At 52.0% G+C, this 14,941-nt stretch overlaps 1 protein-coding gene and 1 long non-coding RNA gene across 2 annotated transcripts; one reads left to right on the plus strand and one right to left on the minus strand.

The window, feature by feature from the left end:
- The first annotated feature begins 335 nt into the window (after window positions 1-335).
- On the plus strand, window positions 336-4,369 carry LOC130544639 (uncharacterized). The gene is made up of 3 exons (XR_008961050.1): window positions 336-436; window positions 2,237-2,421; window positions 4,009-4,369. It is a non-coding gene; the product is annotated as an uncharacterized LOC130544639 (long non-coding RNA).
- Window positions 4,370-5,209: 840 nt separating this feature from the next.
- Window positions 5,210-7,261, minus strand: CUNH11orf91 (chromosome unknown C11orf91 homolog). The gene is made up of 2 exons (XM_026511865.4): window positions 6,769-7,261; window positions 5,210-5,462 (listed from the first exon to the last, which is right to left on the minus strand). The coding sequence occupies exons 1-2, from the start codon at window positions 7,259-7,261 to the stop codon at window positions 5,377-5,379; spliced, it is 579 nt and encodes a 192-aa protein (XP_026367650.1). The 3' UTR covers window positions 5,210-5,376.
- Between the last annotated feature and the right edge of the window lie 7,680 nt (window positions 7,262-14,941).

The following is a 14,941-nucleotide window of genomic DNA, read 5'->3' on the forward strand; positions in this document are numbered from 1 at the left end:
GAGAAGAGGCTCAGAGAAATTAAGCACCTGCTTCATTGAAAGAGGCTTGGATGAATAAATGAATGAACGAATGAGGCAAATGAACGCCGGCTTAATTTACGGGCAGTGTTTCCAGAGTTATAGAATGTGCTGCATTCAAATAAGCTCTCAGATGACAGAAATTATCCTGGGCGAGTCTGTGAATGGATAGATGGGGTAGCTGATGCTTCCTCCTCCCTCGAGAGGAATCCTCCTTCCGCCCGCGCTGAATCACCCGCGGACTGTGACCTTCACCGCTCGGTCTCTCCTCTCCCCCAGCTGGTGACCTCGCTCCACGCCAGCCATTCCCCCCTCTCTCTCACTCTTCCCTGAGGAACTGGGATAGGAACCGGCTCACTGTGGGCGGCCCTGTGAACGTGGAGCCCGACGTGGCTCCTGGGAGTCACGGAGGAGTGAAGTGAGGAGGAAGGGCAGGGGGAGAGGCGGGAGGGCGGGAGGGCAGAGGGGGGGAGTGTGGAGCGGGAGCTCAGAGGGCAGGAGGCCCGGGAGGGGGCTTGAGGCGTCCCGGCATGCAGCGGCTCCCCCCCCCACCCCAGTGCGGCCGAGGGGGTTGCCGGCACAGGACCCTGCCTCCCCCTCCCTCCGCGACGTGGCCGGAGGTGGACGCGGGTGGGGGTGGAGGCCAATCGCACCGCCTCTCCAAGGGCTGGAGGCCGGCGCGCAGCTGTCCTGCGCGGCACCCTCATTCCTTTCCTTCCAAAGGCCTGATGCCTCCTCTTTTTTTTTTTTTTTTAACATTTTTCTTATGTTTGTTTCTGTTGCTTGTAACCAGAGAACTTCCTGTCAGCCCCTCTGGTTATTTAAGTAAGCTAGTTTGAGTGGCCCTCCGTTTCCCCGCAACCAGAAGAAACCCAGCCCGCGGGTACATTTCCCGGATTCCCCTCTAGTCCTGTTTCCCCCGGCCACCCGCCGCACAAATACCTTCGGTGTGAGCTGTCGCCCCGGTGTGGACAGATGAAAGCGCTGGGTGGGGACCACAGCCCTCCCTTGGGGGCCCACCTGCAGAGAGGGCCAGCTCTTGGCTTTGCTGCAGGAGATGTGCTGCTGTCTGGGAGAAACGCGGTTGGCCCTCTCTAGAAACGACTCAGTCCTCCTCCCAAACTGCCCCCCAGCCGGGCTCACCTCCTCACTTTGTAGGGCTGAGCCCTGGGGGCCCTGCAAACTCAAAGCTTCTGCCTCCTGCAGGCCAGGCCTCCTCCCAGCTCAGAGCCCACGGCCACCTCCATCCCTCCATTCCCTGCACCCACAGCCCAACAGGAAGACACTGTTCTAAATGCACCAGAAAATGATACTAATGATTCCCAACTGGGTCGGTTTCACACCTGTCACCTTATTTCTTGTCCCCCACCCAACCATCCTGTGAGAGCAGTGTCTCCATTTTACAGCTGAGGAAACAGGCTCAGAGAGGTTAGGTGACTTTCTCGAGGTCACATATCTGGTTGGAGATGGAATCAAGACACTGTTGAAAATGCCAGTGTCTTGCCAGTGAGGCACCCTGTGGTGTTCACCTCCAGGGAAAGCTGTAGGGCTATGACTGGATCTCTCTTCTCTTCTGAGAAACCAGGTTCCTGCAGGCGCTGGATCCTGTCTGATTCCTTTGGCCATAGAGGGGGCACAGATTACTTGCATAAAGTAGAAGGAGGTTTTCCCATTTCACTTGAATTTTCTGTTTCTCTCAGGACTAAGAGATCTGTGGTGAAGGGGATGTGATATAAACAGTTTCATGTTTAATCGAGTTTCATGTTCCATCTTGCTCAGTTACCACTGGAGAGGAGGGACTTCCGTCCCCCACCTGCAGGCTGTCACCTCTGTACTCCCTTATACCTTAATTACCCGGAAGTAGAAGTTGCTAATCTGGCCAGAGTCCAGAATATTCCTTGGGCCCCATATTACCAGTGGGCAGGCTTACTACATCTTAAAAGTCAGTACGCATGTGCTCCATGAAAGCCTATTTATTTCAAGGTAAAGCCTGCCTTTGGGGGCAGGCCCGATCGAGTTCTTTCCTGCCTCCTCATGGTCTACAGCAGAGGGGGCAAATAGGGCCAGAGGAAGAAACGGGCCTCATTTGTACCTTCAGCCCAACTTCAAACGCTCCAAAGCAGCTTTCTCTTTTGCTCCGTTACTAATAAAGTGGCATTTTTGTTTCTCGTTTATCTGGTGGTGTGCTAGTAAACGTTTACCAACCAACTTTTTGCAGGCGTGGAGGTGGGCAGGACCAAACGGGATTTGTACATTCGCCAATTTCCATGGTGTAAACAGTCTCACGATGGCCAATATCAAATACCAACGTGACAGTCTTAGGAAGTAATGCCCGTTAGTACACCATTATATAGTATTCTCACCAGCTACAAAGGTGCCATCGACATCACCTCAAGATCACAGGTAATTGTAAAATGTAGCAAAACAGGAAGTGATGGATTTTGAGTATTTCTTAACTTAGTTGTAAATATAGTTTAATTGTGAGTTGTTACAGTTTGATTTTTAATAATGGCTGTATTTAACCACCAGGTGACAAAATTCCTGAGTTCTAGCAGTTGGCGCTCACGGGCTGTTCCAGCCGCTCCGGCACACCGTGCTTTCAGCTACTGTTCTTTGCTTACGCTCTTCTCTCAGTCAGGACTCCTATCATTTTCATCTGTCAACATGCTTTTCTTCGGCAAACAGCCTCTTCCATTCCATTTTGGTCTGGAGGAGCCTCTCTTCCCTCATTTATAAAACACGCCAAGAGCAGGGCCTAGTCCACAAGGTGATGGTGAGGATTAAATGAGATCGTTTCTATCAGTTGTCTCCCTCTGCGCCTGGCGCCGGGTGCACAATCTTGGGCGCATGGGGGCTTGGGGGGGGGGGGGTCAGGGGTTAGCAGGAGGCCGGAGCTATGGGGACTGGGGAGAGAATGGGAAACAGGCCCCCAATGGGTATACTGCCCCTGGTTTTCCCCACCCTCTCATTAAAATTCTCCAGCCCCTCTCACTTGGCCTTGCCAGCCTGAGGTTTTTCAGGGTGAACAAGGGAGCTTCTCCACTAGCAACCAGCCTGGGCACTAGGAATCTGCCTTCTTCCTGGGAAGGGGAGACGGGCCTGGAATCCCTGCCCAGGGTGAGAGAACGCCTATGGGTAGAGCAGAGGCTACGAACTCCACGGGACTGTCGAACCTTTATTTTATTTGGTCCAAATTGTGTTCTGGAAATATCTGAAACCATTGCTAGGATTTAGAAACCAGGAGCTTTCGCCTGCCAGCGTGCTCCACTCCTGGCTGGGCAACAAGCAGCTAGAAGTGTCAGGGTCAGCTGCCTGGCGGGCTGGCATCGGGCTACAGCTGGCCAGTCTCCACCTGGCTCCCCGAGGCATGCGCATTTGCGGGTCGCTGCACAAACTCTGGGGCATGGGTATGCAACTTCCCGGGGCTCCTGGCACCCATTTCCCCATCTCCCAGCATCTGCACGTTCACACCGCAGACGAACCTCCTGTGATGGCGGAGGAACCGTCTCTGCTCCCACGTAACGCCGATCGCTCCACTGTAAAGTAGGTCCCACCTCTCTTGTCCACTCGAGGACACCAACGAGCCATGCCTCATCGACATCATCCCTTTTTCTCCCTCTGCCCGACCACACACAAGCATTTCTCCCTTGATAAAGACCTCTCAACCCCGTCTGCCCTGCGGGTTGCTGCTCTAGTTCTCTGCTCTGTTTGGCAGCTAAACGCCTCTAAAGAGTCCTCCACCCATGGTCTCCAGTTCACCGCCACCCCACTCTCTCTTAAAACGACTCTAGTCAGGCGTTAAACCCCTCACACGCAACCAAGACTACTCTTGACAAGATCACCCCCGAGTGCAGGAGCGCATCCCAGGCTCGCGGTGCAGGGCCTACCGGTGCTATTGGTCAGAGCTGACCACGCCCCCCCAAACTCCTCCTCCACTTGGATTCTAAGCCGCCTGAGTCACGGGTCACTCCTTTCCGTTCTTTTTTGCAGGAAACGCAAACGTCACAAATTCTTCGGCTATGATCTACAGTGGCTAGTGAGGGCATAGTGAGGGCACAGGAAAATCCAGATGCCCAGCAACAAAATGTTACACTCGATTGAAGACCTGTTTCCTAAAATACTTTCTCCTGTATTTGTGGCCTTGTGTTGCTGAGCTCTTGCTCCGTCTTGCCAGAGAGACAGCACCTGGCGGCAGGGTTGGTGGCAGTGGAGGGGACCCCACAGGCCATAGGCACCTCCGACCCAGCACGCGGGAAAGGGCGGCCGGTCCTGGGCCGTGCTAAGCAGTACCACCGCTTCTCACTCAGCTGGAGTATTAATTATGACGGCCTGCTACCTGCTTTCCCGCCTTCCTTCCTTCGTCTAGTCTCAACTTAGAAGCACAGGTCAGATACTATCACTCGGCTGAAAACCCTGTAACCACTCCATACTCTGCTCAGAGTAAAACCCAGAGTCCCCCCGGGGAAGGACCCTCTGCACTCACCCCTGCCATGCTCCCCTCACTCCTCCTGCTCCAGCCATCTGGGCTCTTGCTGGCCCTCAAACATTCCAGGATGCTCCCACCTTCAGCCTTTGCACTGGCCCCCCTGTGCCTGGAAGTTCCCCAAGGTGCCACATGGCTATCACCCTCAACTTCCTCCACACCTTGTTTACACGTTACCTCTTCCAGGAACCTTCTTTGAAATGCCACCCTGCTTTCCTCTGACCCCCCTGACCAACCTGCCCTACTGTTTTTGTTTTCCCCTTAGCAGGTCATCTATGATACTGTATTAGGATGCACTTACTTACAGGATTTATTGTCTGGGTCTCCCCCACTCCCAGTCCTGAGTCTGGGAGGACACATAACCAGCCCTTGGTATTTCTTGAATATGTGATTTTCTAGGAAGGACCATAGCTTTGATCAGATTATCAAAGAGTTTTTTGGCCCAAAAACTATTAAACAAAACACTTCCCAGGGCTAAAGCTGTTTGAAAACGAACCATTTGTTCCAGTCCTCAAAGAACCTTTCTGAGCAGGGACACAGCAACCAAATAGATATTGTCCTTGGGTTTTCCCAATTCCCTCCACTTGGCAGTATTGGGCGTCCCCTCCTGTGGTCTCAGGAGACCCTGGATGCCAGCTGGGCAGCAGCTTCCAAACCCTGTGAGAGAGCTCCCCCAGCAGCAGCACAGAGAGGAGACAGACCATGAGATTTACCCCACAAGTGGGCACTGTATGTGGAGTACATGCTGGGAGCAATGAGAACAGCAGTAAATACAGAACAGAAAATAACGATCTTTGAAATGACAACAAACGGGACACATTATCTAAGCACTAACACGGAAGGAGGCGGCTGCCCAGGCGCTGGCGGGCAGCTCCTCAGGAGAGAGAGGCCGACTTCTTTCCAGGCTGCCTTGTCTTCAGTCCTTGTAACTTTTCATCTTTCAGTGCCTTCAGGAATTTGTCTGCAGGAGAGCAAAACAAACACAGCTGTAGTGAAGATAAGGGCTTTTCTAACACTTGCAAAGTAAGCTTCTGGGAGGCAATTGTGTGTTCCCTGCATGAACCCAAAACCCAACCTGGTTAGGAGAAAAAACCCTAAAAGCCAAAACCTGTTTACGTGGAGAATATGCAGTAAAGAAATCCAGGACTTAGAAAAGCCTGTCATCTAGGGATTCTTTCCATGGCTGTGGGGAAAAGGACCTTACAGGGTGTCTGATGAGTTGGGGACCATTCTCACAGCCACATTAACCTAAACATTTAGGTTATTTCATATTCCCCTTCCCTGTGTGGCAGGGGAGCTGATTTAACCTGTTGTTTTTGTTTTGCTTTGTTTTACAATAGTGGGGATGGTCTTTCTAGAACAATGTGCCCTCCTCCACCGGTACACTGCAAGCCTTAGAACAGGTGATGGGAAGACAAAGTCTGCAGAACAGCCAATGGCTACTGAATATTCTACAGTGTGATAGGTCCTTATGGGAGTAGAGTCAGATTTAACTTCACCCTCCAATGGGAAAGATCAGTTTAGCTTGCATGCTAGAGGAATCCTGCCCACAACAGCACACCTGGTCCAGATTCCTAAGACTCTAAACCTAAGATCAGAGGGCAGAGTTCAGGACTCTGAGAGGGCTACTAGGACCAAGGCCAGGGTTCACAGGGAGGTTTCCTTCCAGCAGTGAGAAGTGGAGGGCTCCAAAGGCCCTCAGTGAACTGAACTGTCTTTGGGCTTCCTGAGTCTTACACAATTCCCGCCTACCTACAGACCTACAGACTCCAACTGACGTTTGCTTCCCCTTCCTCCCATTCAGGACCGCAGTTGAAGAGAAACACTAAAGCTCAGGTCTGTAGAGGTAGGGGTCGTGTGTGGTGGGTGATAGTAATATTACTACCACAGGGGTGGGGGTGGGGGTGTCACGGTGTCGGAAGTTTAAAGTGCAGATTTGGGGCTGGGGTGGATGAAGTTCTAGGTTTGGAGGCTCAGAGTCCAGATTACCGGGCTCAGGATGGAGGGAGGGTGGAGTTTGGGCCAAAAGTGTTCATGAAATCCTGACTGTGGAAGGCGTCGTTTGAAATCCAGAATGGGGGAGTCGGGGGTGCTGGGAGGTGTGACTGGGTGCTGGAGGGCTTGATCTGGGGTGTAGGATTCCTGGGGGCTGGATTTTGAACCCCAGGCCACACTGCGGGGGACGGGATTAGGAAGGCATGGAGCCAAGGAAGGAGCCAAGGAGCGAGCCAAGGCGGGCTAAGGGGGGACTCGGGCAAGTCACGCACAGCGCTGGGAGTCGAAGCCATCCCCAGTGATGGTGAGCAGCTCCAGCTCCTTAATCCGGATCTCCAGCTCGCATAACTCCTCGGGGTGGGAGCCGGAGGCGAGCCGGGGGGTCGTGGGGCCGGGGGCCAGGGGCGAGGCAGCCACCTCGGGCCCCGGCGGTGGCGAGTAGAAGAAGCGCAGAGGCTCGTAGGGGATGGAGGCCAGGCCGGAGGGCCAGGGCGGGGGCCAGGGGCGCTCGCTGGGAGGCCCCAGGCCGGGTGGCGGCGGCGGGGGCGCCGGAACCTGGGGCTCCTGGGGCAGGGGCCGCCCCGCCACCGCCCCGCCCGCCGCCGCCCCGCCCGCCTTCAGCGGCACGAAGAGCTTCTTCCAGATGTTGAAGTCGCTGAGCGGGGACGAGGAGATGCCGCGGTCATAGAGGGAAGGGAAGTAGAGGGGCGGGGCCGGCCGCTGGCTCATGGTGGGGCTCTGGCTGCCGCGCCGCCCCTTCGGCATCTTTTGAATGGGAGGCTGCGTGGGAGGATCCCCGCGCCGGGAGACGCGCGCCTCAGCCCCGAGTCTCCGGGATTCTGAGGTTCCACAGGCCACGCCCCGAAGGAGCGCGGTCCCGCCCCTTCGGCCAGCCCCGCCCGGAACCGGCGGTATTCTATGGTCCCCCCGGCCACGCCCCAGAACGTGCCCCGCCCATTGACGTCAGGCAGTGTCCCCGCAGTGGGAGAGGCTGGGGGAGCGGCAGGGACGGGAAGTGTCGCAGGCGCGCCCTCGTCCTCCCTGTCGGCACTCATGGTTTTCCGCGACGCCCGGCGATCGCCTTACATCCACTGTCCTCCAGCCTCCGATCCGGTCCCACCCCTCGACTCTTCCCACCGCCCCTACATTTCCTCTAACCTCGCTCCGCCGCTGTTGCGCCCCTGGCCCCAAGCTTCCATCTCACATCTCCCATCCCAGAAGAACCTCAGACAAAAACAGGAAGCAGGGAGCTGGCCAGAACTGCAAGAATACATTTTTCAGTCTTCCTCTCCTTTCACAGGGAGAAAAATATTTCCTAGACACCTGCCCCCTGCCACAGCCAACTTCCCTTAGCACCTCTCGCCGCAAAGTATCTGGGGGAAATGAGTTTTCATTCTCTACAACGGGAGGCAAAGGAGAAGAGGGTTGATTAGGATCGGCTGTTAGAGCCAACCCATGTTTCTGCCAAATTTCCCAGTGTTGTGGAAGAGTCTGGAGAACGGGACCCTGGTATGGATTTGTAATAGATCTGAAGTAGAAGTCTTCAATGACATGCAGTTTACTTTAGTTCATTTCCAGACACATTATTAGGCGCTAACAGGAAAACAAGCCACTATAAAGAAATCCTGCTGAACCCACCTGGAAGAGCTCACCCATTCTTTAAGAGGGACCTATACATACTGCCCCAGGGGCTTGTCCAGCTCATTTTAAATGAGTAGCCTGTATTAGCCACAGACTGAGGGGGAGTAAATTTCCTTGAAGGCCTCTCCCCCAGTGACTGTTGGTGTGAAAGGACAAAGGTGGGTAGGGGCCAGTTTAGGCTGTTGGCCAGCCAAGATCCAAGTCAGTACCAGCTCCATTGGCAAATGCTACATATATGTATATACATATGCTTCATATAGGGGTCTGTGTGTGTGTACATGTATGTATATGTGTGTGTATAGATGTTAGGCATGAGCTGGACAGTTAGGTAGTCAGGACCAGGGTCCCCACAAGAAAATATGGAGCCAGGATAGCTAAAATGAAACAGCACTAACGTCCTGTTTTGAAGCTCAGAAAGGACCACACTAACATTTTGCTTTGCAGCCTTTGAGGAAATGACTTCTGCAAAACGTCCTACAATAAGACAATCAACCACAAAGCACTTGTCAATATCACAGGCAAGAGATAGTTAAGACATAAGCCCCCAGATGTCAGCAAAAAAAGATCATCAGCACAGAGACATTAACCTAATAGGTAGGCAGATACATGACCAAAGCCCTGATTGGCATGACTCAGCACACTCTGATTACTTAAGATAGCTCCACAAAAGAGCTCATAGGAACCCCTAAACTGGGGCACCTGGGTGGCTCAGTCAGTTAAGCATCTGCCTTCTGCTCAGGTCACGACCCCGGGGTCCTGGGATCGAGCCCCGCATCCGGCTCCCTGCTCAGCGAGAAGTCTGTTCCTCCCTTTCCCTCTGCCAGCTGCTTCCCCTGCTTATACTCCTTCTGTGTCAAATAAATAAATAAAATCTTAAAAATAAAATAAAATAAATGTTGTGTGTTTGGGGAATTGAAGGGGACCAGAATACAGCACATCAAAATATGCCACTTTGGGATAAGGATTATTATAAGCTGATGGCAACTGAGAAATGGCAGATACAGGAGAAGTTCTGTCCTCTCCCTTTCTGCCTAAAAGCATGGTATAAATTTCCCTTTGTGAAGGTATCCTTCTCCCCTCTCCCATGCCAGGAAGAAGAGATGATAGTTCTCACTGGAGATGGCACTGACTTGCCTCTGCTTAAACAAATCTTACTACACGACCCTTATCTTCAGTGAGTTTCCCCCATGTATCTACCTTCCCACAATTTATGATTTCTAGAAGCCCAACCCCCTTTTTCTTTGTCTTGTCCCTTGTCCACAATTTATCACCCTTCGTTAAAAAGGCTTATAAGCTTTCAAGCCTAAATGCTTCTTTAGGTTTTCATATCTTTTCTGTGAGGCCCCATGTGCAGGGATAATAAATCTTTTTTACTGTTAATCTGTCTTTTGTCAGTTTAATTCACATGACCCAGCTACTGAACCTAAGAGAGTAGAGGAAAAGATTTTTTCCCACCTCTACAAAACCACAGAAGTGGTAAGAACCAGAGTTTTGGACCCAGACCTGAGGCCAACCCCCGGATCTACTATGTACTCAGCTGTGTGGATAAACCTTTCTGAACCTTGTTTTTTTCAATCTATATAATGGGAATAGCAACGGTACTTCCTCACGAAATTGGCAAGATCAAATGAGACCATCTAAGTACCTGGCCATAGAACACGCTCCGTCATGTTAACTCTTATTATTATATATTGAAGAGCCTTAGAAGCGAAAGAGATTTTACATTATGTTTTTTAAATGATGTAATCTAATCACATTTTTATTCATATATATCCATTCAAAGGGAAAAAGCTTACAGACCTTTTGCCTTCACTTCAAGGTAATCTGAATAGATGTTTATACCGGGCGGCTTAATTATAAGATAATCGTGATGTTACGAGTGTAGATTAAAAGAAAGATAGTTTCCTCTAACAACCACACAACTACGACAAACACGCCCTGAGGTGAACCCCAGGGAGGCGAAGTCCATATGGCTACTAACAAACCACAGTGGTTCAGGCAAAACGCTCCAAATTCGTTCCGTAGACAGTGTCTGGTCAAGTCAAGCCGGCGATGAAGAGACAGAGAGGCTCATGTCCATTTTAAACAGAAACTTCCCTCCTGGGCTCGAAAGCTCTTACAGCACTTGCCTTGCTACTCAAATTCCCCATGAAGTGCCATCCTCTTGGGGCTGGAGGGATTCAATTTCTGACACCCAAGCTCGGCGCCGGCACTTGGAACCAACCAAGAGAGACGTTCACCCAGGTCCCCCTTTGCAGATAAAGGTCTGTTGGAGGACGTGGCTTTAGGTCTGGAAACCAGGTGGGTTTGCCAGGACCGCACCCCTGAGCTGAGCTCACCTACCCAGCGCCACGCCCGGCGGGAACACCACAGGCCGCATCCGCAGGGGAAGGGCCTTTACTGGCACAGAGGAGAGCGGGCCAAAGACAGGCCTGGTCCTTTCTCCAGACTTCTCTACCAAGGAAGGTGTTCTCCCGTCTCAGGAGAAGGGCGGCAGGAGTGTCACCCTTAAGACACGTGACACAGTGGGGTGGGGGTTCCTCCCAACACTCTGACTTAAACTCTCTCACCTAGGCCGTCGCACTGCGGTTGGGGTCTATGATTTCCCCTCGCCCACGCCCTGTTCAGCCAGGAGCTCCCGGGAGTACGGGCTTGCTGGTCCCCTCGTCCTAGCCTGCTGGAGGTAAGAAGGCTTCTTCTGGGTTTGCTCCCCTGCGAGTCCCGCTGCCCTTCAGCACCTTAGCTCTGCGTCTAGGCACGCCGCCGGCGGTCACATCCTATCCGGGTTCCCAGCCTCATTAGGGGCACATCTCCATTTGCCATGCCTGCCTTGGCTCGCAGGTGGCTTTTAGGGACGTGTAGTGCCTGTGGCTTGGAATACAGCAGGGTTGTTATGGAGTACATGTTTGTGTCCCCCCAAATTCCTATTTTGGTATCCTACCCCCCAGAGGAAGGTGTCAGGAGGTGGGGTCCTTGGGAGGTGATGAGCTCATGAGGATGGAGGCGCCACGAATGGGATTAGTGCCCTTAGAAAAGAGACCCCAGGGATCTCCTTTGCCCCGTCCGCCACGTGAGGACACAGGAAGAAGATGGGTGTCTGTGAACCAGGCAGTGAGTTGTCATCAGACACTCTAGAATATGCTAGAGACTTGATCTTAACACTTTCCACCCTCCAGACCTGTGAGAAACAAGGTTGCTCAAGTCCCCCAGGCTACGGTATTTCGTTATCGGAGCCTGAACGGATGTTTGAACCCAGGACTCTGGAAGTTGGTGAAAATCATGTCAGCTCTCTGAACTTCAGTTCTCTGGTTGATAAAATGAAGACAATCTCTATGCCCCAGGATTGGTGTAGTTGATGAAAATATGTATGAGCATGTGTCCCCTACCTGGGACACACAGTGGGCGCTCAATAGAGAGCGGCTATGATTATACAGTCATAGGTGGATTCCTTAGTTCACCACTAGGCCCTGGTAAACTGGTGAGGAAAATGGAGTGGGGAAGGGAGGATGTCACTTCTAGAAAACCAAACCCACCCTGGATAATTTAGCAAGGCCTAAACCCTGGAAACCGCTTCCTGGCTGTCCTGCTGAGGACAGTAACAGCAAACTGACGGAGAGAGGCTACTGCATGCCACGCACTTGTCTGAACTCCACTGATCTTCCTAACGACCCAATCAATAGGTGTCATTATCCCCATTTTCCAGATGAGAAACTGAGGCATGTTAGGTTAAGCACCTTGCCTGAGGTCCCGTGGCTGGTTAGCATCAGAGCTGGCATTCCGAACAGGGGGGCGGGCCCCACTGCCGCCGCCTCCAGCCTCCCACGCACCCCCAGCCCTCAGGGCGGCCCACAGCCGGTCGTCTGGCCCCCTGTCCTCTTCCTGGCAGGGGCCTGGCTCCACTGGGAAGTTGTCCGTGCCACAATTCAAGCGCCCAGCTATTCTGGGAACAGCCTTTCCTTTATTACTCATCTGAATTAACCGTTGTGCTGGTCTCGACCTGGGGGCCCAGGCATGCCCACTTGCCTTCACAACGCCCACTATTTATAAAAGTTTCTAGAAAATACAGTTCAGCCCTTATTCTTTTTCCCTGGGTCGATGTGTTCCTCTATACTTTGCAGGGTAAGCAAATCGTTTAATAAACTGGAGTCTGAGAGGCGTTTTAGTGGAATGGAACGTGCAGGGGCTCGGAAGGCCAACCAGCTTCAACTAGCTGTGCGACCGTGGGTCACATAATTGCGGCTAACACTTATTGACCACTTACTATTACACGTTCTCATGTTATCCTGACAGCAACACTTAGAGGGTAGGTCTGTCAGAATTTTCTGAGCACAAGCAGCGAAGTTGACGCTGAGAATTTACACGGACTGCGAGACAGCTCATGGATGTGAAAGCTTGCGAATTAGGTGTAGGAAGAGCAAAAAGCAGGACAACGTCAGGATCCAGGTAGCTGGGAGGAATCATTAGCCTGTTCAGTGGGGCCACTGGGGGTGAAGGGCGGGCGGGGAACAGAGGCTGGGAGGCTGAAAGTCAAACCCAGTCATTGGGATAGGTACCATGGTTACAGCTGGTGATGACACAGAGGCTCAGGGTGGGGACGTCGTAAGCTCAAAGCCTCCCAGCTAGTCAGTCTCAGAGGCACGGAAACGGACCCTGGATGACTGTGCTGCAACTGGACTGTATTTACACAAAGGACTGTCACAGTGGGATTTTATCATAAACCCGCCTCTTAAAAAAGGGTCAAAGCTACACCATTTACCTTATATACATGTTATTTCCATCCCAAGCAGTTCTTTTAACTGCTTCCCATAGCTCAGGGAAGAGGGTGGTTTAGTTAGCAACGGTCAGTTAACCCTTTTCACTAGTAGATGTCTGGGTGAGGGATATTTGGCTGCAAAGGACAGAAACTTTCTCAAACTAATTCAAGCACCCAAAAAGGACAGAGGGAGCTATGGTGTGCAGAGACCTGACTTTGGGTACAGACAGTAAATACTATTCATAGTTACTGAGGAAAATTCAGTAAGCTCGTACACAGAGTGCTTGGAATAATGCCCAGCACATGGTAAGCCTTCAAGTGGGGACCACGACACTCCAGGGCTAAGCACTTAGTGCCAGGTCCCATTTTGTCTACGGCAGTAGAGTATATGAACTGTAACACCAAGTTCCAGCTCTGGCCGTAACACCACGTCTCACCAACACACGAGAGCTGTTTACTTTGCCGTGAGGCCACCCCATCTTATCAGCACCGACATTATAGGTTGCCTGACTTATATCTAAAACCCACAGCCAGATTGGGTGGTGTTAGTTGAGCCAGCATGAGTAAGATCTGTATATGGCCTCGGCATAGTGGGGGCGGCTAACTTGCATAGAGCCGATGATGGCGAGGATGGGGACAGCAGCCCCTCGGGGAAGCTGATTGCAGAAATGAAGGTCCTCGCTCCACGATATAGGAATTGTGTCTCCCAGTTCTGTGCACCTGCCCCGTGCAGGGTCTGTGCTGTCCCTGCACCCCCTGCCCCTGCCCCACGTCTCCCAGAGGCTATGAACCTACATGGCTGCTGGGGAAAAGGACAGCAGCCTTACCTACAATGGAGCCTTGTAGGCACCCACCTAGAAGTACTGTGGTCATCTCCCTTACTCCAAAATAATGTGTGTATAAATAGGAAGCTTGAGCTTAAACAAAAATCTTACGGTGAACAAACCTGTAACAAGCAATATGAAAAAATCATCTCTGGTCAATTTCTACTTACGCCAAGGCCAGTGGAGAGAAGCAACAACGCGGCTCACGGGAGGTTCTCAGATCGCTTTCGTTTAACCGCCCTGGACTCTGTGTAACCTGCGTTTTATTCCTACCTGCCAGACACTTTACAAATGCACCTTACAAATGTGAGATCACAAGCCTCACAGCAATTCTTTGGGCTAGGGGCAGGAAGCCAGGTTCAGAGAGGGTCCGAAAACTTGTCTAGAGACATAGCCAATTCGTGGCGGAGACAGGATCGGAACCCGGGCCTCCAACCACAAAATCCACCCACTCAGCTGCCACTATCTGGAAACAAAATAATTACTAGAGGCAGTGGGCCTTGGAAACAGACTGTGGCGAACACAATATTTTGGAAGTATATCACGTTTCCAGGCCTATCTGGGTCCTATAAAACACCCCGTTGGCTAACCTAACTGTTCAGTGAAAAACAACTGTACTTCATGTTTTTGTTTCTAAGAAGAGGCAGGAATCAATCGCTTCAAAGCAAAAAAAGCACCCGGCTCTCCTTCCAGGCTTTTCCTCAAAGTCACGCTGGTGGTCGGTGTCCTAAAGGCCATGTGCGAAGGGTGCAGGGCAGTGGGGTGGCTGACTTAGGGAGCTGAGCATGAACCCCAGACTTGCCAATGTGTTACCTGGGTGACGGGAAGCAATTCACCTAATTCGTCCAAATGTAGTTTCCTCTTAAGCAAAGTGAGAGGATGCAGCACTGATGGAAATACTTGTAAAACACGGAGCAGAGAACCCCATACCATCAAGTTCCCCTCGTCAGAGGGGATGTCGGGTCCGTACTACTTCCGGTCAGCTCTGTGCCTTCCCAGCACACCGCGAATCTCTTAGAAATGTTAGCATCAGTTCAGATCTGTTTGCAAGCAAACAGACCCAACACGAGCTAGCGGACTTTGCCGATGAGGGAATAAACAATGTGCAAGATGAATCATCTGGTCCCAAGCAGGATTCAGACATATAAAGCAAGGTTCATGCCCTCAGGAAGCTCAAAGTCCAAAACGTGGGCTAGACAGGCTCTTATCAGGACACACACTACATGT

This window comes from Ursus arctos, unplaced genomic scaffold, assembly GCF_023065955.2.
Source record: "Ursus arctos isolate Adak ecotype North America unplaced genomic scaffold, UrsArc2.0 scaffold_23, whole genome shotgun sequence".
Lineage (NCBI taxonomy): Eukaryota > Metazoa > Chordata > Mammalia > Carnivora > Ursidae > Ursus > Ursus arctos.